At 34.7% G+C, this 27945-nt stretch overlaps 1 protein-coding gene across 1 annotated transcript; it reads left to right on the forward strand.

The window, feature by feature from the left end:
* Positions 1-2726: 2726 nt before the first annotated feature.
* On the forward strand, positions 2727-26154 carry LOC145627173 (uncharacterized). Its single transcript, XM_081679569.1, has 17 exons — positions 2727-2888; positions 2973-3036; positions 4131-4239; positions 5405-5467; positions 5774-5877; positions 10613-10679; positions 10796-10867; positions 15437-15598; positions 17057-17130; positions 17234-17331; positions 17624-17731; positions 18379-18476; positions 18971-19108; positions 19277-19324; positions 20016-20130; positions 21335-21432; positions 25870-26154. The coding sequence occupies exons 1-17, from the start codon at positions 2819-2821 to the stop codon at positions 25954-25956; spliced, it is 1575 nt and encodes a 524-aa protein (XP_081535695.1). The 5' UTR covers positions 2727-2818; the 3' UTR covers positions 25957-26154.
* The last annotated feature ends 1791 nt before the right edge of the window (positions 26155-27945 follow it).

Raw genomic sequence — 27945 nt, forward strand, 5'->3', positions numbered from 1 at the left:
TAATCTAAACCGAAATTGACCCGACCTGAACTTGAACCTGATGTGAGACTAAATTGACTCGACATAACCTGATCCTAATTCAACCTGAAACCTGATTTGTCCCGACTCGACTTGAATACCCAAATTGACAGCTCTAACCTTATCTATATATGTATACTTAGTGTTTAAAAACTCTTACCAAGAAAGACACATGTCTCAATCTTATTATACTTCTCTATCTTTCTCTCCAACCTAATTGCCATGTCTTTTTACATAATTAATTTTTTATTACACTATTTTTCCTTTAATTCTTTTATTAAACTTATACTTCGTCTTCCATGTACACTTAATCTTCATCTTCCCTCTTTAATTTAACCTTTTCCTTTTTACTCTTTAATTTCAATCTCTCCACCTTCATTATTTTTTTCTTATATTCAATTAAAGATTAAAAAAAAAAAAACGTTATTTAGTCACGTTTTTTTATTACACATTATTACCATAATAACTTACTAGGTTATATCCCGTGTCATGCACGGTGATCGTTATACATTATTAATAGATACATATTATAATCATAAATTAGTCGAGGAATAATAAAAGTATGTGATATGTTAAATTTTAATTGTAGCTTCTAATACACAATTAAAAATAAAAGTAGGCAAAAAAATCCGACCAATATTTTTTGTTGTTGTAAAACAGATCACAAAATATTTTTTAGAATAAAATTGGTTTATAGTTGTCCAATTATCTGTTTTAGAAAAATTATTTGTGAAATCTTTTTATTTTAAATATACTACATTAATATGGAATATGTACAACAAATAATATTATTTTTGAAATTGATTTGTTTCCTTAATTAGGAAAATTACACTTTAATAATCCCAACTATTGGCGATTTACCTAGAATAATCCCAACTAGGGATTATTTTCTAACAGTACCAACTTTGCCTCTTATTTTCTTCTAGTAGACCCAACCGGTGAACTATGGGTCAACAACCTGTTATAACAAGTCATATGCCACGTGTCAACACACGATTGGTCCAAAATAAAAAAAAACAAAAAAAATAGAACATTAAAAACAAAAATAAGTATTAAAAAAATTAGAAAAAAAACAAAAAATAAAAAAAAAATCAGAAATTAAAAATTTGAAATTAAAAAAAAACAAAAATAACCAAAAAAAAAAAAAAACCAGACACTTAGAAAAATTTCAAAAAATTAATAAAAAATAAAAAAATTAATAAAAAAAATCAGAAAATTAGAAAAAAAAAATCAAAAAATTTAAAGAAACAAAACAAAACCCAAAACCCACCAGCCACCCTCCCACCACCCCGTAACCCTAGCCAGCCACCCTCCCTCCCCTTTCCCCGTCGGCGGCTAACCCCCTAAACATCCCAAAATGGTCGGCCGGCCGACACCCACCCAGCTCGGAAACTATCCGGTCGACCCAAAATCACCCCCGAAATCACCCCCTCACTATTTCCCGACCCCCATAACCACCATCTCCTCTTCCCCGACCCTCAAAACAACCCCACCTCCTTTCCCCCACCGTCAAAATTGACCATTTTCGGCGGTAGGGGAAAGGAGGAGGGGCTGTTTTGATGGCCGGGGAAGTTGGAGGGGGTGGTTTTGGGGGTCGGGGAATAGCGAGGGGTAGTTTCGAAGGGTGATTTTGGGCCGACCGAGTGTTATTCGAGATAGATGGGTGTCGGCCGGCCATTTTGGCATGTTTTGGGGGTTGGCCGCTGGCGGGGAAATGGGAGGGAGGGTGGCTGGCTAGGGTTACGAGGTGGTGGGAAGGTGGCTGGGAGGGTTTTGGGATTTTTCTTTATTTTCATTAATTTTTTTTTCTAATTTTCTGATTTTTTAAAAAATGAATTTTCTAATTGCATTTTTATTTTCTGATTTTTTTTTGTTTTTTAAAATTTTTTTTCCCAATTTTCTATATTTTTTTTTTCCATTTTCTAATTTTTTTATTAATTTTTTTTTTCAATTTTCTAATTTTATTTTTTATTTTCAGATTTTTAAATTTTCTGATTTAATTTTCTAATTTTTTAAATTCTAAAATAATCACGTGTTGACACGTGGCATTTATAGAAAAAATTAAAAAAAAATTACCTTTTCAATAGGTTATCGGTCATTGGGACCGCTGGAAGAAAATAAGAGGCAGAGTTGGTACTGTTAGAAAATAATCTTTTGTTGGGATTATTCAAGGTAAATCGCCAATAGTTGAGATTATTAAAGTGTATTTTTCCCCTTAATTAATAGATTTTTTTTATATAAAAAAATAATAATAATTAAGGACACACAAGGAGATGACACATGTCATTGCTGGTGTGTTTTTTAGTATATATTATTGATTGATTATTGATGATTATTGATTGATATTTCCTTATTCATTTTTCAATGCAATTTTCTATTAACACACATGTGCATTACATAGGCCAGAAGGCTAGTTAACTTTAACTTAAACCGAACCGATTAAGGGCATGTTCTCATTGACTGAACTCAGCTGAATTGAACTGAACTGAGCTGAGCTGAGCTGAGCTGAACTGAACTGAATATTTTATAAGAGAAGGACATTAGGGGCTGAACTGAACTGAGCTAAACTGAAGTGAGCTGAACTAAACTGAACTGAACTGAATTTGAACGTATGAGAACGGGCCCTAACTCTCAAACCATATAAAGAATGCCAAAGCCATCTACCTATATAACACGTGTCAAGTCACTCCTAACTAAGTGTCACCCCAACCTTAACGTTTTCTTCCACCGCAATCCAACGTATTTTTTCTAACACTTTGTTTCGAACCCCAGTTTTTGCTCTCCTCTAGCTTGTGCAACAATGAAGGAACTTTCAGCAGCAGAAACAAACCAACTTCTTGAAGCAGCTACTGATTTCGCCTTTTATCCTGGTAATTCTGCTTTCTATAATTTTGCTTCTAAATTATTTTGTTTATTATTTGCGTCTAATTACAAATTTCGAAATTTGAATGCAGGTATACTTAATGAAGCTTCTGTGAAAGAATTTCTTGATCGTTTTCCTCTTCCATTCATCATTAAGTAAGAATTAATAACTAAATTCCTTGTTCCTTTTCTTAATTTATCGATTTTTGGGTGAATTTTTTTTATTTAAATTCTTAATTTTTTGGTTAATATACATTTGTTTGGTTTATAATTTATAATTAGTGATATGAAATTTGCTTATTTAAGATAAATTTAATGAAATTTCTTGGTAATCAAGCAATTATGCCTTAAAAATTAAAAATCAGAAGAGGGTAAAATTATGTATTGGCTCTTTGGATTTTTTTAGTTTAAGTTCTACAGCCATTACAGGTTATAATTTGGAATAATAAATTTGTTTAGGTTTTACAATGTAATGAAATATACCATTGTTAGGTTTGTTTTGAAAATGTACTTTACTTTTTTTATGTAAGTTGTCATTTTTTGGTTTTGCTAAATGCTAATAAATTAAGAGAATGATGGTGTAAATATTGATGCTCGTATCAAAAGATCATTTAAGCTTAACTTTGTATGGAGTTATGGAGGGATAACTCTTATTTGATGTTGGCCGGTAACAGCTTGAATTTCGTTGTATCGGATTTTTGAAGTTTTCCTTTTTTTTTTTTCTTTTGGATTTGTGAGAAGAATAGCGTGTTAAGCTGATTGTTGAAAGTTTCTTTGACGAATCTATTCACTAATCACTACAATATTTGGTATGAATTTGGAGCTTAAGGTGAGGGACTGAGGGGGTATAGGAAATAAAATTGAATTAGTTATACATAAATTCTTACAACCATCGATAGCATGTAGGTGATTTGGAATAAAGGGTGGAACTTGTGATTAAGATTAGGATATGCTGTAGGGTATATGAGTGTGTATGTATGTATGTGTGTGTTTCTGTATATGTTGAATATTGTGGGGACTTTCCCTGTATAAGTAGTTTTAGCAAATCTGACCTAAGTTGTCCAAATTGAATTGTTTATAACCGTTCATCTTTTACTTGTCAAAATGGTGGTGATGAAAGACACTTGATCCGTTAGATGAACCGGAGTCTATTTTATGTTTCTATATAATTGTCTTATTTATCTATTCTTCTGATAGGGGCAATAGCTTTTCCATGTAGGCTCATTAATATTATTTCCGTCTCAATGCAGTGCCTTGCAGACTAAAGCGGAGGTGCCTGGATTGGAAAATGCCTTGGTTAATTGTCTAGAAAGAATATTTAGAACAAAATATGGTTCATCTCTCATCCCGCAATATATGGTACGTGTGCATAAAAAATCATCATGTGCATGCAACAGGACTTCCCAACTTTGTAGGGAATTTTTTACAATTACATGTTAAATATAGAAATTTAGACTTGATTCTTGTTGCCAGCCGTTGAGAGGATCAGCTCAGGCTTCAGGCCTCGCTAGCAGGAATAGCCACTCCTTGTATAAAACAAAAATGGACAAACAAGATATTTAGGTAATGCAGAGAAAGATGCAACAGGAATTTGGGTACTTGGCACTTCAAAAAATAAATCGAAGCCTTGGAAAAGTGGCATTGTGCATCTTCTTCCATTTTTCAGACTTTGGTTTCATTCTAATTGTTTTTAATTCACTTGGATATTCCTCCTAGGGAGAGATTAAGTTCTTTTAACTAAGCATAGGCTTGAGTAATTCAAGTTTATCTGTTGTGGCAGCTGGCAAGTATTAGTGCAATTTTTTTTGGAATTTGTTTTTTTTCGGGGAGCTTTCTTCTTACCAAACCTTGGTGGGACCAGCCCATTTTTTTTTAAACTCAGGCCTGTTAACATCACTAGGACTATCCAGTTGGGCTGAAGGCTTAAAGGGGGGAGGGGGGCTCCCTACCCGTCTTTACAAAAATCCGCTTATATCTTTGATGAAATTATGGTAAATTGAGGTGATACCGGTATAGATACAAATCCTCCTTGGAAAATTACTATGTGAACTAGGCATTCAAAGAAAAACTCATGGCTTTTCTAGAAACAAAGTTCTCCCTTAATTTTGTTACCTGTTACTCCCTCTATCCCCAATTGTTTGCCCCAAACCATAAATTCACTTTATTAAGGCTTTGGGCAAAAAATGATGCACATAGGCTGACACAAATATCAATGAGGAGAGAGATAGACAGAGTGCAAGTGGGAAAACATGCCAAAAGTAGTATGGGGCAATCTTTTGGGGACACCTTAAAAAGGAAAGTGGACTAGTGGAGCAAACAATTAGGGACAGAGTTAGTACTTGTTTGGAACTACAAAATTAGTGTGAATTATCCATGAGTCTGTTCTTCAACATTGATCTTAGAACTTGACATGTAATAAGCTCAAGCTGTTTTTGTTATCCTTGATTCATTGCTTGGTAATTTTTGTACTTAATATCTCTTTAGGCATCCTTATTTACACTTAATATGACTCCTTTTACTGCAGTCTTTCTTGCAAGTCGGTCTACAAGCAGATTCTGAAGCAGTTAGATGTTTGACTTGCAAAATAGTATGTAAACCTCCACTTCCCCTCCCCCCCCCCCCCCCCCCCCCCCCCTTCTTCAATTCTAAAGCAGACTCTTTTTTTTTTTTTGCTGTTTGGCTGCTGTCTGTTAGTATATGTGGAAAACAAAAATTTGGAACTAGCTGTGTTTGCAGGATGAAATTTTGAAAAAATTGGAATAACTTGGACACTAATTTATAATCTTTTATTATAATCTTTATCTCTGTGGTGGTGTCTAAATTTTCTTAGGATTGTTTTTATTTCAAGTATACTTTTTCTATCAATGAATGTTGCTCCTCGATTTTCATGCAGGTCTCTTTTCTTTTTGAGGATTTAAATGACAAATCTGTCCACCCATCTCAGTTGATAATTACATACAATATATATCCCCTGCTACTTCTTTGCCTTGTTAATGGGTAAGCTATCTATATATGGTTATAGCAATTGTTATTGCCACCTGTATTTCTGTGTTGGAAATTTACTCATTTATGCTGAGATGCGTGGAAAATATACTTATAGATTAGATGAGATGTAGCCAAAATGGTATGGATGATAGCTCTAGCTATATGTGCAAAGTTAGCATGCGCAGAAAAGGCTTGGTTATTTCCAAAGTTAGGAATCCATAGACTTGTGAGGTGTGACTGAGTAATTCTAACTCGTTTAATTTGAAAGAAAACAGTTTAATCTTGGAGTTAAAAGGGGCAACCTAGAAACCTATGCTCACTGGGAAAGTGTAATTTTCTGAATTGCTAGTCCACTTGGCATAGTTGTTCCCATCTTATCTTATCGTGTTTTGTCATAGAGATTAGTGTTTCTTTAATGTTATTATGGTACCTTCTTCATTTACGCTGAGCTTAGTAGTAGTTTAAGTAAACTGGAGATTGCTAATCCTTGTTTTGAAAATATTTTGTGCATCTTCATATAGTTGATAGTGGGTAACCAAGTAGCTATTTTTCTGATATGACTCCCTCATGCCTATGAATCGGAAATCATCTCCAGCTTTAAGCAGGGAATTTAAGGACATTAAGGGAATTATTTGGTATTATTTGTTGTCACTTAACTTTTGTTGAGCTATGTGGCTATGCCTTTTTTTGGTTACCTTGGTATCATTGCACTAGTGGCTATAACTTAAATCCCTAGACATGGAAGACTAGCTTTGCGTTATTGTTTACAATAATACGGTTATATATTCTCCTAAAAATATAAAGTATTATTAAGGGTGCATTTTCCTTACCTTAAAAAAAGGTTTTGGGTCTAATAAGTTTTGAGAAGTTCTTATCAAGTCATTTAAATTCCATTTAGTTTAATTCAGTCCAGTAAGTTTAAATTAGGTCTTACAACTTTACATCAAGTTCCTATATATTAATATGGAATATTATTATATTCATACTACCTTTGTTTTTTTTTAGTTGACACATTCTGTTTACGGATTTTTTTTTTTTTAGTTGACATGTTTCTATTTTAGGCATATTTTCTATTGTGAATGGTCGATTTTACCCTTATTCTTAGTCTCTCTCCTCCCTCATATTAGACTAATCTCTCTCCTCTCTCACACCTGACCCATAAACAGATCACCCACATCGCACCTCATTCCTCACCACCACCACCACTACTCGATCGCCTCTTTCTCTCACCTCCTTCCACCGCATCATACCATGACCATCACCGCTGGATATAACCTCCTCTTTTGCCTCAACACTATAGAACCCTTGTCAACACCACCATCACCACTAGTCGGTAGGACTAGTAATTTCATCCCCGCATGACAAAGTGTAGATATAGGGTTGTTTATTTATTTATTTATTTTTATTATTTTTTTTGTTAAAAAAAAATAATTACTGAAACATTGATTGCAACATCAATTTTTTCATCCTTTGTCGTAGTCTACTTTTTCGATTTGAGATCTTAAGGTAGTAGCAGTGACGAATTAATGGTTGGGACTTGAGGTTGTAAATGCTATTGGATCTTATTTGATTTTGTGGGCTTTATGTGATGAAGATGGTGACGAATGTAAGGGTGGTGCCGAAAAAGTACATCAAGGTGGTGGTGGAGGAGTAGAATTCATTGATATAGGTGGGACGGGCTGATGGTGGCTCACAAGGCTGGTCAGTAGATGGAGGAAGGAAAGAGGAGGTTAAGTAGGGGTATAATTGTCTTTCACATGTTTATCTCACTTTTCTAAAAATGTGTGTCTAAATTAAATGTGTCATCCAATCAATTCTAATACTATTTTTATTTTTTTTTATCTCTAATAGTTATGTCTCCCAAGTACCATATGATATTTGTAGCTACTGGTACCACTAGTGCATACTCTTTTTTAATTTTCAGTACTATTTAATTATTCAAGTAACATAAGAAAATCCTTTTTGTTTGACCTTTTTTTTAGTGTACACATTTGACTGTCAGTATATTCCAATTCTGTATTATTAAAATTACAAACAGTTTCTATTTTGAAACTACACAGTGAGACAAACTAAACAAGATCGCACATTAATATGTTTTTGCTTATATTTTTTAGGAAAATTTGTCAGAAACAACCTTTTAAAGTGTCCATTTTATTTAAAACAACCTTTAAAATTTTTTTTTGCAATTTCAGACCACATTATAAATTTTTTTTATCAAAGACAACCAAATGCTACTTTCCGGCGTTTGACTCTATTTTTCCCGATGTTGACCACTAGTGTGCAACGCACATGAACTCGTATATTGCTTAATACACCAATTTTCCCTCCAATTCACTCGTACTAAAAGAGGGATAAAAGAGAAGCAGAGGTTTTAAATAGGAGTTAATTGGAGGAAAAAGGGGTGTATTAAGTAATGTAGGAGGTCACGTGACTCGCACACTCGTGGTCAACATCGGCAAAAATTGAGTCAACGCCGGAAAGTAACATTTGGTTGTCTTTGATAAAAAAAATTTATATTGTGGTCTTAAATTGCAAAAAAAAATTTAAAAGGTTGTTTTAAATAAAGTGGACACTTTAAAAGGTTGTTTTTGACAAATTTTCCTATTTTTTAATTACAAAAATTTCAAGATTAAGTTTATTCTCTCTTTGAGTTGAAATTTTAATATGAAACAAACAAAAGTTTTTTTTTTTTTCTTTTTTCTTTTTTCTTTTTTCTTTGACCACTTACTGTGGATGTGTTGTTTCAGAAAGCTTTGAAAAAGATGGGTGGGTATAAGAAAAAGTAAGAGAGGGTATGTAGAAATGTGTGTGGGTTTAAGATAAAGTGAAGTAGAGAGTTAAAAAAGATAGGTGGGCATAAGATAAAGTAAGAGATATAGTGTGGAAATGTGTAAATATTGTGGAAGAGTGGTATATTGGTAAAATAATGTGCCAAAAATGGAATATAAGTAAAGAAGTAGAATAAAAATAAAAACAAACATACAATTATAAACAAAGGGTGAGTGGAACAAAAAAGGAATAAAAACCATAAATGGAGGTTTTGACAATTCCACTTTGGGTGCACGAGGATTACAAAATTGTTCCATTTTGGGTGCCTTAAGGTTTACAAGGTTGTTTCATATATCTCACCCTAATATTATTGTCAATATTTTTGTCACACAATGATGTAGCACACACAAATTTTTTGTATGATAAATCTCTTTTAATTAACACTTAAATCAGGGTTTTAGAGCCCTTTCCTCTCCCTCTTTTTTCTTCGAATTTTTTTGCTATTTATGACCATTTTCCTTTAATTTATTATTTTTTTTGTTATTTTAATTTTGTATAAAGCAAATTGTTTCTTTGGTAAAGATTTATGTGAGATCGAAAAAGAAGTTAATCCTTAGAATACAATAATATGAAACAACTGCTATAACAAATTGATTTACCGAAGAAGTCCGTAAAACTAAGTGATATGAAATAGGGGATGGAGAATGCTCTATTTGCATTGATAGTAGCTTTGCAAATTAGAAGTTCTATTTGATTCAATTTATTTTATTTAATTCAATTGTTATGTGTTTGTTAAATTTGAATCTTGCCGTATAGTTTTTATAAAAACAAATATATAAAATTAATAAAACATAGTGACCGTAAATTAAAATTGTTAACTTAATGATCTGGTGAGAAGCATGATTGTGTTGAGATTGTTCTTTTTGTTGTTTGCTGAATGATATGCTTGGTGTAGCTAACCTGTCATTTCGAGGCCTATGCTTCACAATATAGTTGTTGTTAATGGATGCTGCTAAGCCTACTATAATGCTGTAGTAGAGGCTCTTTATTACAGCTTGCTTTTTTTTTTTTTTTGTTCTTTATTCAAAACTATCTCCCATAATGATGGGCAATTTAGGAGGAGTACTTCTTTTGCTTTTCGTTTGTTTTTAGATGGTAAGCATCAATGAATTTTTATTCCTAACTCGTACTTCCTCTGTTTCGGAATAGTTTCATCATTTCCCTAAAACAAAACTATTATAATAGATGCATCATTTCCCTAAAACAAGACTATTTTAATAGTTGAACCCTATCCTTAAAACATATACAAGTACATATCATAGTAATTGCACCATCTCTTTATTTGGTTAACCTTTATTTGGTTAACATGTCTGAATTACCTTATTTATTCCGCCCCAAAACATTAGAGTACACTATCACCCATATGATTACTAAAATTATAATAGTTGCACCATTTCACATGCTTTTTAATTTCCCTCCCTTCTGCCAAAAGTAGGAATGACAACAGGTCGTTGGATTCGGCTCGGATTATGCAAATCTTACTCCGATCTGACTAAAAATCCCACTATCCGACTCCGACTTTCAATTTTATTTTGACCCAATTCAATAGCATCCAAATGTATAATCAATCTATGTCAAAGACGTATAAATCCATAAGATGAATAATAGTACATTAAAAGTTAGTCGGATCATTATTTCTCGGATTCGGCTCGGTTTTTTTTTTTTCTTCAATTGGACTAGGGTTGACCCGAACTTAATTTCCATCCCTAGCTAAAAGGAAATAGTGTTATTATTCCAAAACAGAGGTAATATTTTATAAGAAAAATTAAGGATTAGTCCTCTGTAAGACCTCTATGTTATGATAATCTGAAGTGAGAAAGCTCTCTCAAACCCTACCTTTTTTTAGAAACTAAACTCTTACAGATGTAAAGACATTGCACTGTTTCATTCAACATACTTTCTTTTTTGTGATCTTCAGTGATGAACGTGTGGCAGCTGCTTCGATGGATGCTATCAAGAGTATTGCTTCTTCTTCAGAAGGAATTGTAAGAAATTGACTATAAGTTCATTTTAGCTTATAATATCTATAATGTATGGGTATTGTATTGTGTTTTATCATTTATCATATGGTCTGTTGTATTAACCAAGAAGTACCATACAGGCCACTATATTTCCAGCTGAGAGCAGTGAAGCTACAGACCTTAAGCATCTGGCTACCAAATGTTCTTCGCTGGTAATGAAGCTATTATTTTACTTTTTTTCTCTTTGTTCATTCGACAGAGTGTATATTATAATGTTTTCCTTTAGTAAAACCAAATGCTTTCTACCTTGTGCGGAAAAATGTTCGATGGAGTGTATTTTTCTTCTCCTTTCACTCCCCATAAGTAAATTCATATCCTTTTATCTTGTACTCTTTGTTTATTGTTAGCATATATATATATATTAGACCTGATCAATGGGCAGGCCGGGCCGGGTTCGGGTCGGGCCGAGGCATAAAAAATAGCCCATTTATCGGGCCGGGTCAGGCCTAGCTTCGGGCAAAAAATTTCATGCCCAAACCCGCCCAAAATGGACGGGCCGTGCGGGCTTTTCGGGCCATTTTCAGGCCGGGCCAAAAATGAACTAAAATAGCTTAAAAATGCATTCCCAAGGCCGCCCAAAAAATAAAAAATTCGGGTCGGGCCAGGCCCAACCCGATTTCGGGCCGGAAAATGCTGCCCAAAACCAGGCCGGGTCGGGCCAGCGGGCCGGACTTGTTTTGATCAGCTCATATATATATATATATATATATATACATTGTATCGCATAAATTACTTATCCAACAAGAGACTTTCGATTCTCTTGGGCACATAGTTTTAGGGGAGTGTTTGTGGTGGGGTTTTGTTAAATATAAGTGAACCAAAAAAAAAGTGGGAATTTTCTATTTAATCCAGTTGTGGTGAGACTGTGAGAGAAAGGGGGGGGGGGGGGCTGTAATGCTTTACAGAAGTAGAGAGGAAATGAATGTAAAGAAATAGAGGAAAAGTAACGTATCATTATATTATGTACACCCAAGTCAAGAGAAATGGGAAGTATTTGTGGTAAAATTATTTAAAGAGAAATGAGAAGTTTTGTTGTGGGGTGTAGGGAGTTTTATCAGAAGGCAACTTTGTGGGTGTCTCAGTCTGTCTTACATCTTACTTGCCAGATTGAGTAATTAGCTTCCTTATAATTGGCAGGATCTAACCTTCTCATAGTATAGACAATGGCACCAAGAATGGCTCTATTGATGATCGAAAAAAATTAAATAAAGAATTCAATTTATGGCCTAGACATAAATCAAAGAGCATGCAATCATGCATAGCTAAACTATGCATATTGAGGACACCATGGGTAGAAATATTGGGAATCTCATACTTCTTAGGAACATGCTAAAATATGGTGCTATATTATCGTATTACGTATATTCTAAAAGCTTACTTAGAGTGTATATATGAGAAAGCTGGGTGGTTCCTATCAAGGAGTTCTACTCCAATATCTTGAAAATTTCATTTAAAATCATTAAGGTACACTTATCAAGACGACCTCACTGGTAATTTGGGGTTTGATTGTTATATGCTAAATATAAATTTATATATGAGAAACGAATAAATAAATAGAAGTAGCCAAAAATCAGAGTTAGATGGTTCAACTCTTGAGGATTCTATGCTCTATCTCGTGAAAATTCCGCATTAAATTTAAGGCTTCAAACAAAATCTTGATTCTATCACTTGAAAAAAGATGACCTTGCTAATTATTATTATTACCACTAACTTGATGAGAACTATTATATCCAATTCCAAATACACCATTTGTCCTACTGATTTAAATATAAATCTTATCTAACCCAAATTACATAAAAGAGTCTCCCTGCATTTCTTTGCTGAAAGAGGCATTGATATATTCCTATCTGTGAAGTTTTGAGCTCATATGGATCATAAGTTTAATATGAGAAATGAACCTTTAAGATTCAAGAACAAGAAGGAAATATGTCTCACAGGGTTCTATTTTATATCTCAACCCATGACCAATATGAGTCTAAATTTGTTTTTGTAACTTCTAAAACGTCTTCATAGTGGATTTCTTCCACGATTCATTTCAGAAGATATTCTGATGTACTCTGATGTACAACAAATAATGTAAGAGTCTTTGTATTTTACAGTCGCAAAATTTGCTGCGAAGACACTAATTATGGCTGAGTGCAACAGCAAAACCTAATGCGGGTGCACCAGCAGCCGCAACCTGTGGACAAGGGTGAAAGGAGTGAAATACATGATGATGAAGAAAAATGGTTCGTTGGAATTTAGTGAATCTTTAATACTTTTTTTTTTAAAAAAACTTTTCCATTGTCCCAACTCCTCTGGACCTCCAATCTTTCTCCTTGCTTTTCTCTCCTTCCGTTCGTCATTTCTAACTCCCCGCTTTCCACCGTTGTTCATTAGCCCTATTCTTCATCGTCAAGCAAAAAAATTGCTATTTCACATGTTTTTTCTCAATCTTGTTGATTATGATAATCAACCAAACTTAGGGCCTGTTCACTTCACCTTAAAAAAATAATATTCAATAAAAATAATTTCAATTCAATAAAAATAATTTCAGTTCAGTAAAAATAATTTTAGTTCAGTAAAATTCAGTAATTTTAAAGAAGAAATATAGCTAAAAATTAGTAAAAATATTTCATCTCAACAAAAATAATTACGGTTCAGTAAAATTAATTTCAGTTTAGTAAAAATAATTTAAGTTCAGCAAAAATAATTTCAGGTCTATAAAAATAATTTCAATTCAGCAAAATAAGGTGAAGTGAACGGGGCCTTAATGTAATTTGCAACTCATAAACATTTCCCTGCATAAGATTTGGAATTTCTAAAATAAAAGGTTATCATTCTGTCTCTTTCAGTTCATTTCTTCCCAAAAAAAAAAAGAAAAAGAAAAAAGTTCATCTTCTATTCAGACTCCATGGAAGACAACCACAAACACCACTTCTGAAATAAAAGGTCTATAAAAATAATTTCAATTCAGCAAAAATAAGGTGAAGTGAACAGGGCCTTAATGTAATTTGCAACTCATAAACATTTCCCTGCATAAGATTTGGAATTTCTAAAATAAAAGGTTATCATTCTGTCTCTTTCAGTTCATTTCTTCCCAAAAAAAAAAAGAAAAAGAAAAATGTTCATCTTCTATTCAGACTCCATGGAAGACAACCACAAACACCACTTTCAGCTAACAAAATAAAGCAACCCATGAACCCTTTTAATATTTGAAGATTGAAACACATATGTGACAAGAATCAATATATTGTCTATCTGTTCTCAAAGAATTTTGAGCAGCCGGCAAAGGTATGACAAAAAGTCAACGACCCAACCAAATCTTTACCATTAACGAACTCTGTCAAGTAAACATTTTGCGCATGAAAAGATCAATTTCCTTCAAAACTTTATATTTATCAACTCATTCACTTGACCTATTCTCCATTTTAAACGATTTTTACCAATTTTTTTAGTTACAATTTCAGTAAAAGTTTCTGTAATGTTCTTCATCAATAGGTTTTAATTTATTAGCTAATGGTGTATATTTAAGTTCAATTCAACCTTAAAATCGTTAATGGTGGGATTTGGAAGGCATCAAGTATTTAATATTCCCGTACTCTGGTGGAAACTTGATTCTCCAGTCTCATTTATGTAGATTGTGCTGTTGGGTGCATCCTTATTAGATTGTGTTACTGGTGGCACCTTGGCTATATTTGGTGTTGTTGCGGCCAATTTTGCCTTTCATTTTTGGAATGTTTTTTCCCAAAATGAATTGTTTTTTCATATCTATTGTTGCACCATGAGTCTGATATACTACATAATCATGTATCTATCCATGGGGACTTGTTTACGAGTGAGTGTGTTAACATCCACGATCTTGCCAACTTGTCAAATTAAGCTAATGGCCTAATGCTAATATGCTATATAAGCTTACAAAAAATAACTGAAACTATATTATGACATAAGCTAATGCTCTTGTGTCAGTTTTCATTGAAATATCTCACTGAAATGAACTTGGATATGTGTATTGAAGTGGAGAATGAACTCTATAAATTTTGCGTTGTTTAAGTGAAGGACAGGTGTAAAGAACCTTTAAATTGAATAACATCAGAAGCAGTGACTGAAAGTAGTAGCTGTGTTTTGAATATTTTTGGAGTGTATAGAAGGAGTTTAGTAAAGAGTCAATATTATGAAAAAAGCAAGCTGGATCCCAGCGAGTAAGCTGTTCTATCTACTAGTTCGTGGTGTTCAGTAATTATTAGATTTTAAAAATACATTAAGTTCAAGCAACTTTTTCTTAATGTGCTAATGAAGAGTAAATTTGCTTGAAGTTAATTACAGACTTATTATTCCAGATATCACTAGTATAAACTTTATGCCTACATTTGAAACAAACCTTTATATGTTGGTATTATATGCCAACATAATCTTTCAGCTTTGCAGAATTTGCACTCATTTGCAAATTTATTCCTTCCTTTTCCTGATTTAGTCCAAAACTAAGACATTAGCCTAGGATAAATCTCAAATTGTATATATTTATTTGTTGATAAATTTTATCTGTAAATTCTCTAAGGGAAAATGTATATAAATTTTTATAAATTTTAATCGATGTATCCATGCATCCTAATATTTGAGAATTGACACTTATCTGTTCCCATTTCCATGCCCATTTAATTATTTATTTTTTATGCTACTTAATCAGAGAGCTGTAATATTTTGAATTGTTTCAGTCAATTTATACAACATTCATGTGACAGGGGCGTGTACGAATTCTTTCTTTAATAGTGAAGCTGTTCTCAGTCTCTCGTGCTGTCGCAGAAGTAATTGCTAGCTTGAATTTACTTGGTTTAATAGAGGCAGAAGTGAGGAAAACTGATGACACACTTGCAACACTAAATGCTCTGGAGCTCTTATTTGAGGTGCTTATATGATCTGATTTTACCCCACTCTTTTATATATATATGTTGTTATGCATGATATGCTTGATTTACAGAATGCATGTCACATATGTGCTTATGCAGCCACAACAACTGGTTGAGAAAAATTTCAAACTTATATGTAGTAACTTCTGTTTACACTTGACACCTAAAAGGGTTATGAACCTTTTTTTTTTTCCCTCTACATGCCAACAGGATCAGGATTTTTTGCGTAGAAAAGTTTTATCTTAATTTTAGATTGTAGCCAATTGATACAGGATTCGTATTTTAAGCACATGCTGACCTAGAACATGGCATTATTTTTCTAATGTAGCGACATAACTAATTGATTTCTTAGATTTAACTCTGACATTTAATTGTGTTTGTCTTTAAACCATCCCTTATCAGAGATTCATAGGTTGTTTCTGCTGTTATTATTAGATATTATTAAGTAGAAACCTTAAGTGGGAGGTGCAGCTTTGATTTGGTATTGAATAGAGGCATTTGTTTTACATATTGTATTTATACTTAGGAAGGGGCTATGCGATTGACTTAAATATAAAAACTGTTTATCCTTTCAGATTCTCATATTGCTATTGTGTTTGGCACCTGTCCCTAATATGTGAAATACATCATAGAAAGCATCAATCCTTTGCATTTAAGATGGTTCAACTGTTCAAGTCTGCTTATCTACCCATGAACTTTTCCAATACAATGCTATTTGAGAGTATCCTTTTCTATTTAAAGGTTCTGTAGACTGTAGCTTCCTTGAAAGAAATCTGTCCATGGTCTTTACTCTTCCCTTCCATGGAAGGCAATAACTCTGCATTATTTTTTCAATGGATGGCAGTCAAAGAGAATATCCCAGCTAAATCTGCTCTTTAAGATGGAAGTTTTTACATTGCAAACCATTGGGTCCTTTCTCGTTGGTCCTTGTGTCCTTTCTCTTTGGCTCTCATCTATAGCCTTGTTTTGGTGAGTTGGTTCAGTCTTGTACTGTCAAAGATGTTCTAGTAGCTTGGGAAAAAGAATGAAGAAAGATTTATCTTGTTGAGGTGTGGAAGATTTGCTTGATTTTGAGAATTTTGTATAGCTTGAGAATTTCAAGTCACTGAGAAACACTCGGCGTTCCTTGATTTTGTAGATAAATTGCTTCATGGTAGCTTGAGGTCCTTCCCTCATGTTGTATATGTGTGACGGTATTGTGGCATCTTAAAGATGCAAAAGCACTCCCTTTATCATATTTTTGTATCATTTGTCATATAGTGCTGTAATTAACTTGCTGCTGGTAGTTAAGGTCAAGTAATGAATTTTATATCTTCACTTGAAGCTTCAGATTTTCTTCCCTGTAAATTACTGCTTGGAGCTTCTAATTTTCTTCTCATTTGTTACTAATTTTAAGTTCTTAGCAAAAGGTTCCCTCTTTTATTGATTTGTTCTTTTTGAATTTGATGTTTGAAGATGGCAGAAAGTGAACATGCATCAGAATTCTTACCCAAAACCAGTCTTCTTCAAATTCTTGGCAGTATTATAAGGTAATCAGTGAGAGAGCTTTTTCTTTTTTATATAATTATTTTTAAAGTTGTATTAATTTTATTTTATACTACGTATATATTTTTTGCTTGTGTAACTTTACAGAAATGCTTCTTTGGAGTCAATGTTAAGATCAAGAGCAATGGTGATCAGTGGACGAATGCTTTCCAGAGAAAACATATTTACGTTCATTGATGAAACCAGTGAGGCTTCTTCCTGTTCCTTCATGTGTTTTTATTCAGTTGTGAATTGTGATGCTTATTTAAATGGTGACTACTTTCTATGCATGTGGAGAAGTGCAACATGTTGTATTGTTGTGTACATGTCTAGAAATCTTTCAGGCATATGTTGGTAGGACATAACCCATGTGATTCAAATTCCAGCATCGTGATTCATAACTACCAGAAGTAAAACTGTAAAAGAGGGTGGGAGAGAGATGCAGGCTGGTTTTCTTCAAGCATCTTCTTCTTACTGATTTTGTTTTTGCTTGTTCAGGTGCTCTTGCAATTTTGTCAGATATTATCGGGAGGCTCACTTCACCTGAAACCATAGATGACAATGAATGTGAATCAGCGATTGAAACAGTTGGTCTAATCGGCTCATGTAAGTAGCTTGTCAATTTTATTGTGGCTCGCATACTTGACAATTCAGCAGTTATTTGGAATTAACTGTGCTTTGGTTTCAAAAGAATGATAAGACATTCAGATAAATATTTCTGTTGCGCGTGATTGACTTGTAGGCTTATATGAAACAGACTAATCAAGTAATCATTGCCTGGCCTATTTAGATTTTCCTTTCCATGCTGACTTGTAATTTGTATTTGATGAACAGTTCTGAAAATTGTTAATCAAAATAAATAAGATTGTTGAGCTGAGCTTGGGTTTTTGTACGTATTGAGATTAGGCCATTGTAGAGCGTATCAGTGACAAACCAACTGGTATAAATAGCCACATCCATTATGTGGAATTGCGGGATCTGTGTTGAACCTAATAGTCTCTGCAATCAATATTAATCTCTGAAATTATTGCATTGAAATATATTATCTGGATTAGCAAACTGTTAAAAAAATGTTATGATTGATTATTGTTCATTCTGTGGTGACAATCCGAGCTTGAAGGATCCCCATTACTAAACCCTTCACACACACACATACACACACATATTCTGTTCATATGACACAACTGGAAGGTTTGATATGGCCCCTACACCAAATTAAGATATTAACTTTATCTTATGGCTTATGTTTTCAGCTAAATCAGGAGCGGAGTTTTTACTCTTAAGATCTCTTGAAGCTGCAAGATTTCTTGGTGAAGCTGCTTTTGACAGGCATAAAGGTGGTAAGCAGCTGGTGAGCACTTCCAAAAAGTTTGTGTTGTTACTAGAAGTTTTTTTTCTTCATTATGGATAGTTCATCAGAGATTAAATTGAAGTGGAATCTGTTTCCCTTGTTTTATGCTTAAATCTACATTTGTGCGGCAAGTAAAGTTTTGTTAGAGAGATTTAGGAAAGTGGGCTTAGGAAAATGGAAAAGCATAAGAGATGTTCATTTTTTGGTCAATGAGTTCCAGTAAAAAATGTGTAAACTTTATTTACTTACTGTAGTTTCATGACTCTTGTCATTAATATAGGGGGTGCTTGCTTGACTTGTCAAAGTATCACTCCTCAGCATACGTCAAGATATAAACTAAAAATATTCCACTACTTGCTTAATGGCTGGACCATTGTTCATCATTGAATTAATTTCTTCTTGGATGCTCTCAGCTTTGAGACTCTTATTGTTGAGTGATATGTCGGTTCTTTTTGTAAGAGTTATTGGTTATAGTTTTATATTGTCCAACACAGGCTGCACTTCATGCTTTTGGGGACATTGTTGGTGCTAGCAGATCTGAAGACAGAATATTGCTAAAAGGGGAAGCTGAAGAGATCCTTCGTCGCTTGATTTATGAAATCGCGTCCAAGACTTCAAAATTGACACCATCAGTAAGTTATTTCTTGAGCTTTTCTATATAAAAGAATATTCTGCTAGGTGCGTCCATGCTGGTAATTGAAACAAAGTTGTATGGGAAAAATTTTCGATTCTGCACTAAATATTCTATGCTCATATTCAGTTGTGTCCTTGTCTAATTGAAGGGTTTTTTTTCCTTGCAGGGGCTGTTCTTGTCAGTTCTCCAGCAAGATTCAGAAATGCGTTTGGCAGTAAGTGGAAAAATCTTCTTTTAGGTTCTTTACAATTATATTCCTTCTGAACCTACACATGCAATACCTCAGCTACACTTGTATTTTAGTTAACATTAAATTCTGATTTACTATATTTATCCTGTTTTGTTTAGTCATTGAAGATGGTTTACCGTTTGCATTTTAGAATTAAAGCTGGAACTGAATCCACTTGTTGAGAACCAGGAAAAAAAATTGTGAATAACCAGGCCTGTTAAAGGGGATTCATTTGCACTTTTACTCGTAGAAAATATGTACTATTTGATCTGACGAATGAATGACTTTTAAATTTAAAGCGATACCAAAAGGCCACATCTTCCTGATGTACAATAGTTGAAGTTACTTTTTTTCTTACTTAGTTACAACGGGAAATAAATACTACGTAATATACTATTTTATTGGAAATCAGTTCGTTCATTCTCTTTTTCTTAGCACACTTTTATTTAAAAAGACAAAGACCTTATAAGTAGTGCTGAAGGAAGGCTGGGTATTAAAATGGGAAAGGGGGAATTCAAGTTTACAAGGGAATCACTTTGGTTGGAGACCATTCTGATTGCTATAATTACTTTCATTTCATGGTTTATCTGCTCAACTTCTGCATATCAAGGCAATATGCTCCTATTTTGCTTTGATTTTGTTTGCCCTTGATTTGATTGTTTTGCCTTCTTTTCAGGGTTATAGGTTGATATCCAGTTTGGTGGGTCGTCAATGGTGCTTGATGGAAATCTGCTCAAGGCAAGAGATCATAAGTATTGTTACTGATGCTTACATGGAAACCACTAAAATAGGTTTGTTCAGCTCATAGTATATTCAGCCTTTTCTTCTTTTTTTTTTTTTTCTTTTCTCTCTCTTTATTAAACGTTTTCATCTTTTTTGCTCCTAAAAGATCTGCAATAAGATAAGCATCAGGTCTTATTCGATCTGGCTCTAATTGTAGTTTGATTAGGTCTCAAATCTCTGGTTATCCTGAAAGAGCTCTCATATAATACCCCCCTTGTCATCCTAGCTCTTAATTCAGGCTGTTATCATGGTTTTCCTTATCTTTATGGTTGGACGATTATTTTTCACAATTTCCTCGGTTGTGCCTACATTGACATGATGGTGCTCAACAATACACATTAGTAGAACCTGTGATTTTAAAGGAATACTTCACTTAACAAGGTGGTTAGCCTCCAAGTAGCTAATGTATATTCTTTAGAGCAGCCCCTAATTACTGAGATCATTTGATGGGAAGTTGTATGTATAAGAAAATCTCTAAAGCCCAGTTTGGCTAATTCCCGGTATCTGGGGTTGAGGTTGGGTATCAAGTTTATGGGATGCCCATACCAGATTCCAGTTGTTTGGTTGATATGAAAAGTCATACATGCTCCACTGCAGTCATATCTGATTCAAGGGGTGATGAACCTGCTGCTGCTGCTGCTAGTGGTAAGTGTATTTATGGTGGTTAGAGGAGGTGATGAGAGTTGTGGCCTGTGCATGTGAATTGTAAATATTGGCTCTATAGGTAAGGCTTTGCTTAAACCGACCTTCCCCAGGTTTGAGGTATGTAGTTTGAATTCTGAGTGGGAGCATGACAGAATTAAGGAGGATTGGGGTATTCATTTAGGATGTTATATATTGATTACTAACCCATACCTGATTTCAGAATTGAGTAAATCACATGCCCCCTATGTTCCATTAAGCCAGAAATTATATGCATCCAAGCTCTTTGTATTGTGGAGTGATCAGTGCATTGTGCCTTTGCCTTGCCTGGTTGGTTTTCAAGCAGTGCATTGTGCCTTTGCCTTGCCTTGCCTTGCCTGATTGGTTGTCAAGAAATGTTCTTAAGAAGCATCTACACTAACCACAAAGCATTTGTGATTCATTGTTGCTTAGCAGCCATGGGATTGTCGTCATTCAGCTCACCATCAATACTATCACCTTCTTTATCATCATTACTATTACCGTCATCATCTAGACATCATATTTTTCTCTTTTTTTTTTTTTTTGCAGGCATGGAGGCTAAATATAACTGCTGCTTCGCAATTCAGAAGGCTCTTGCTAATACAAACCCTAAGAGTGATTCTGCACTTGCTGCGATATCTAGGAAGGTATTATATTTGACACCTTATTAATTTGTATGCATGTACTGAGATTCCACCCTCCACTTTAAGGTGTCCATGTCTTCCCCATCGAACTTTCCTCTGTGTCTCAAGGATCTTTTATCTTCCCACTTGCATAACCACCCTCATCAATAAATAGTTTCAATTATATTGTATCATCATGTACAGAGTAATATGCAATTAGATGAAACTATTTCTTTTCCAAATTTTTGTTTCCTATTACTATTGGGCTATTAGGACAACCTAACGGGGCTAACATCTACCTTCTTTCCTAATTCCTTTCCTTTTTACCTATTGAGCTAAATGGCCCTTTACAGATACTGTATTAAAATCATGATGGATGTCAACCAATACCGTTGTCCATTTGCATGTTTCATGGTTGACAAATCAGCTCTAGAAAAATGCAGTTACTGTCTCCGTAGCTCTTATATTTGCCAATCTATGAAGTAGGCTTAATGCTACCAACACCAAACTAATACTTTGTACATGGATGTTCTCTTAGAACAGAGTTCTAGGGTGGCTGTGCTATTTAGTTATGAAAATTCTAATGTAGTATTATGACTTTTGACTATCATAATTTATTAAAATGGACGGCAAAGATTATTTGTTTTTTGATTTATTTTTATTTTTAATTTTAATTAAAATTAATTTTCTAATTTTTTATGTATTTTTTTTATTTCCATTCGAAAATATTAAAGAATAATTTTTGAAAGATAAAAATATATATTTAAAATAATTAAAAAAAATTATTTTTAATTAAAATTACGAATTAAAAATAAATAATAAAAACAATCTCAACCGTCCATTTTAAAAATTGTGTTAGTCAAAAGTTATAAGACTACCTTAGAATAATCAATTTAGTTAAGGATAAAGTTGCATGAAAATCTTACAGAGCTTTAGGTTGTAATTCTTGTAAATCAATCAATCAATCAATCAAAGCCTTAATCCCAAAAGTGGGGTCGGCTAACATGAACCAAATTTGATTATTCCGTGTAGTCATCAACATAAATCTTTCTCCTCCATCCCTTACGATCCAAAACTTCATCCTCACGTAAATCCATGCACTTCATATCCTTCCTCACTCCTTCCAACCAAGTCATCTTTGGTCTCCCTCTTCCTCGTTTAATCCCTCCATGGTCCCACTCTTCCACTCTTCGCACCGGTGCACCCTCGGGTCTCCGTCTTACATGTCCAAACCAACGCAGACGATTTTCCCTTAATTTATCTACAATGCCCGCCACACCTACTTTCTTGCGAATAACCTCATTTCTGATTCTATCTCTTAAAGTGTTTCCACACATCCACCTTAACATGCGCATTTCCGTAACCTCCATCTTTTTAATATGCTCTTTCTTAGAAGCCCAACATTCTGTACCATAGAGCAACACTGGTCTTATGGCAGTCCTGTAGAATTTTCCCTTCAACTTTAAGGGAATGCTGCGGTCGCATAGCACTCCCGTGGCCGCTCTCCATTTAAGCCACCCTGACTTAATCCTGTGGGTCACGTCTTGATCAATGTCACCATTCTTCTGGATGATCGACCCTAGGTACTTAAAACATTCACTCATGGTCAAATCCTTTCCATCCAAACTCACCACTTCATTGCTTGTCCCCCTCTGAGTGCCAAAACGACATACCAAATATTCAGTCTTACTCCGACTTAGCTTAAACCCTCTAGATTCCAACCTTTGCCTCCATTGCTCCAACTTGACATTAACCCCATCCTTAGTCTCATCCACCAAAACGATATCATCTGCGAACAGCATACACCATGGAACCTCATCTTGAATTGGTCTAGTTAATTTGTCTAGAACCGTTGCAAAAAGAAAAGGGCTTAATGCAGACCCTTGATGCAATCCGATTGTAATAGGGAAATCTTTTGTCAACCCTCCGCATGTCCTCACATTTGTTGACACATCCCGATACATATCCTTAACTAGGTCTACATACCTTCGTGGGATACCTTTCTTCAACATTGCCCACCAAAGTATCTCTCTTGGCACCTTGTCATATGCCTTCTCTAAATCAATAAAGACCATATGAAGATCTTTCTTCTTTACCCTATAAAACTCCATCATTTGTCTTATCAAATGGATTGCCTCCATAGTAGATCTCCCAGGCATAAAACCAAATTGGTTATCTGAAATGCTTGTGCATGCCCTCAACCTTTGTTCAATCACCCTTTCCCACAACTTCATAGTATGGCTCATAAGCTTAATTCCTCGATAGTTAGAACAATCTTGAGCGTCTCCTTTGTTTTTATAAACCGGGACCAAGGTGCTCTTCCTCCAATCTTGTGGGATCCTTGTAGCCGTCCATATCTTGTTGAAAAGGTTTGTTAACCAATCAATACCAATCTTACCCAAACACCTCCACACCTCTATCGGTACCCCATCAGGGCCAACCGCCTTCTTAGGTTTCATCTTCCTCAGTGCAATCTCCACCTCTACTCTCCTAATCCTTCGCACATACTCCATGTTGATTTCTTCATCACTCATAGAGGTATCTCCTATCACAACTCCATTACTTCCATTAAATAATTCATCGAAGTACCCCTTCCACCTGTCCTTGATGCCCTCCTCTTGCACTAGGACCATTTGGTTCTTATCTTTGACACACTTCACCATGCCAATATCCTTCCTTGCCTCTTGTCTTCTCTTTGCCATCTTATAAATGATCCTTTCTCCCTCCTTGGAATCAAGCTTTTCATAAACCTCCTGATATGCCTTTTCTTTTGCTTGGCGAACAGCTGCCTTTGCCTTACTCTTAGCCTCCTTATACGCTGCAAAGGTTTCATCACTCCTACATTTTCCTAAGGCTTGATAGCATTCCCTTTTTTGCTTAATTACTGCTTTCACCTCTTCATTCCACCACGAAGTATCTCTCTGTACCGAAGTTCTTCCCCTTACTTCCCCTAAGACCTCTTTGGCCACTCTTAGGAAACAGTTCTTCATTCGTAACCAGGTCATGTCCGGATCCACCTCTCCATCCCAATCCGCTTCTTCAATTACCTTTTCTGTAAAAACCTTAGCTTTTGCATCCCTTAGGGTCCACCATCTTATCCTTGGTTCTTCTTGTCTAACTTTTTTCTTCGCCTTCTCTTTCAGACGAATAGTCATTACCAATAGCCGGTGTTGGGTGACCACACTCTCCCCTGGGATAACCTTACAGTTTATGCAACTTTGTCTATCTATGCTCCTTGTGAGCAGGAAGTCTATTTGAGTTGCATTTGCTCCATTCCGAAAAGTTATCAAGTGTGAATCCCTCTTCTTAAACCAAGTATTAGCCAAAATTAAATCATATGATTGGGCAAAATCCATAATAGCTTCACCACCGGCGTCCCTCTGCCCATACCCAAAGCCTCCATGGACACTCTCATAGCCATCTCGGCTCGCCCCAACGTGCCCATTTAGATCCCCTCCAATATATAACTTCTCTGAGTGGTGGACACCCTGCACCACCTCGTCTAGGTCCTCCCAAAATTGTCGTTTCTCTTCTGCATCTAAACCCACTTGGGGAGCATAAGCACTGATAACATTCACAATCTCCTTGCCACATAGCAACTTCAGCCTTATCAACCTATCGTTCTTCCGATAGACCTCGATCACCTCTTTTGCCAACCTCTCATCGAGAACCACACCAACTCCGTTCCTAGCTCCACCATTCCTTGTTCTGTGGCTCGTTTCTTGCCCAACATACCATACCTTATACCCCAAAACCAAGCCTCGAGCTCCTTCTCCTGTCCATCTTGTCTCTTGGAGGCACATGATGTTCACGCGTCGTCTTTTCATTACTTCTACCAATTCTGCTGATTTTCCCGTAAGAGACCCCACATTCCAAGAACCAATCCGCAAACTAAATTCTTTTCTCCCACGCTCCCTCCTGATCCCAACTCCAAGTCCTTGATTATTTGACACCACAATTGGGCAATATGGCGCGTCGCTTCTGGGCGACGACCTAGCAACCCTTACATACTTATCACTGCACCCGGGTCTGGGAAGTGCAGCGCGTCGCTCAGTAGGGAACGCCCCAATGGCACGCCCTTGCTCATTTGACACCACACTCGGGCAATGTGGCGCGTCGCTTCTGGGCGACGACCTAGCAACCCTTGCATACTTATCACTACACCCGGGTCTAGGAAGTGCAGCGCGTCGCTGAGTAGGGAACGCCCCCACGAAAATATCTGTTTGGCTCATGTCATGGGATGTGACGAAGTTTTATACTGGCTGTCACTGGCCTACCGTAACCCTCCTCCTTTATCCAGGCTTGGGACTGGCAGCGGGAAACCCACTGGCGGAGTTTGTAATTCTTGTAAATAATAGTAAAATATATACGAAGTTTTTATTTATTTATTTAATGAAAGTGGGTAATGTCTAGAATAGTTACTCATTCTTGTGGACTCTTGTATTGTTTTTTTTTTACCAGCTGCAGGAAGCTGTTAAACGGGGTCCTTTCCTGGCAGAAAAGAATCGTGATGCACAACCAACTGTTACTACTGATCAAAGATTTTAGATTTCTGTCACTACATAGGAGGTGCTTGTTATGACCAACAAAATGAAGTCATAGGAAAGGGTTTGTAATAAAAAGAGAATTAATGTTTGGGAAATTCTCTTTGGTAACACTATAGTTTTTATTTTTTTCAGTGGTAAATTGTAAAATTTTTTATGATTCTTGATAAACTTTAATTAGTTATAATTTTTCAATGGTAAACTTAATGGAAAATTTTAGTTAATCTCAACCATGGTTAACATTTTTTAAAAATAAAAAAAAAATTAAAATTTCTAAAATAACCTCACTTAATACACTTAAAACACTCAAATTCCTAAATTGCCCTCAATCATCAAGATCATCATCTTCATCCGCCCTTCTTTCTTCCTCCTCACCTTTCTCAATCGTACCCAATTGCCACATTTGCTAAAAGCCAGCTACCTTTCCCTGCCCCCACCACATCGGGCCCACGCCCAGCCCTTCACTCATCGACGTCATCGTGCGTCGGCCTCCTTTACCCTTGCCGCATCACTTAATACACTTAAAACACTCAAATTCCTAAATTGCCCTCAATCATCAAGATCATCATCTTCATCCTCCCTTCTTTCTTCCTCCTCGCCTTTCTCAATCGTACCTAGGGATGGCAATTCAATCCGGATCCGACCCTACTCCGCCCCGATCCGAGGCAAAAAATCCGCTCCGAGTCCGAGAAAAAATTAATCCGAGTTCGACTCCGATAAAATAATCCGAATCCGAATCGGAGGAGGGTCGGAGTCGGATCCTACAAAAAATCCGAGAAAAAAATCCGACTCCGGCGGATGTCCGACTCCGACTCCGACTCCGAGATAATCCGACCCGTAATCCGACTCCGACTCCGACTTATATACAATTTTTTTTGGGATTTGTGTAATTGTGTACTCTAACTTATATATATATATATATATATATATATATATATATATATATATATATATATATATATATATATATATATATATATATATATATATATATATATATATATATATATATATATATATATATATATATATATTATTTATTTATTTATTTTGCATTTATATATATATATATATATATGTATATATATATATATGTATATATATATATATATGTATATATATATATGTATATATACATATATATATATTTATTTTGCGTCACATACTCACATTATATGATTCATCAATTATCAATCGATAGTATACTAAAAGTCTAAAAGACACACCAACAATGAGTCAATGACACAATTTAGTTGCGTCAAACAATATAAACACAATTTAGTTGCGTCACATTATATACGAAAAGACACATCAACAATGACACGTGTCATTTTCTGCCTTCCTGGTGTGTCCCTTATATTTTAATTTTTTTATAAAAAAAATCAATATTTAAAACTTTAAGTTTTTACTAATTCACAAAAACATAAACATAAACATATATGTGATATATCTTTAAAGTTATTAATTCAGCTTTATATCTATAAAGTCAATCACTAATTCACAAAAACATAAACATAAACATATATGTGGTTTCTTTAAAGTTATTAATTCAGCTTTATATCTATAAAGTCAATCATGTGCTCAATCAACAGAGACCAATCAATACTCAATAGTTAATTCTTGATCAAAAGTTTTAAACATTTACTAATTCATAGTAACACAAACTATTTATAATTATTAATTGTACTTTATATCTATAAAGTCAATCACTCCATCAATGGAATATAATGTTAATCGATTCATAGTTTAGTCTTGATCAAATGTTTAAACTTTTTTAATAATTCATAGTAAGTCAATACTCAATAGCACACTCAAATACTCAATCGGTCTAAATTCTAAACTTTTTACTAATTCACAGTTACACAATCATAGTTAAAGCTATTAATTCACTATTATATTTATAAAGTCAATCACTCAATCAGCGAAGTATAATGTTAATCGATCTTTATTCCAAACAATTAACTACGCAGTAAATTACAATAACACAAACATT

This window comes from Chenopodium album, chromosome 4, assembly GCF_948465745.1.
Source record: "Chenopodium album chromosome 4, dcCheAlbu1.1, whole genome shotgun sequence".
In the NCBI taxonomy this organism is placed as follows: domain Eukaryota; kingdom Viridiplantae; phylum Streptophyta; class Magnoliopsida; order Caryophyllales; family Amaranthaceae; genus Chenopodium; species Chenopodium album.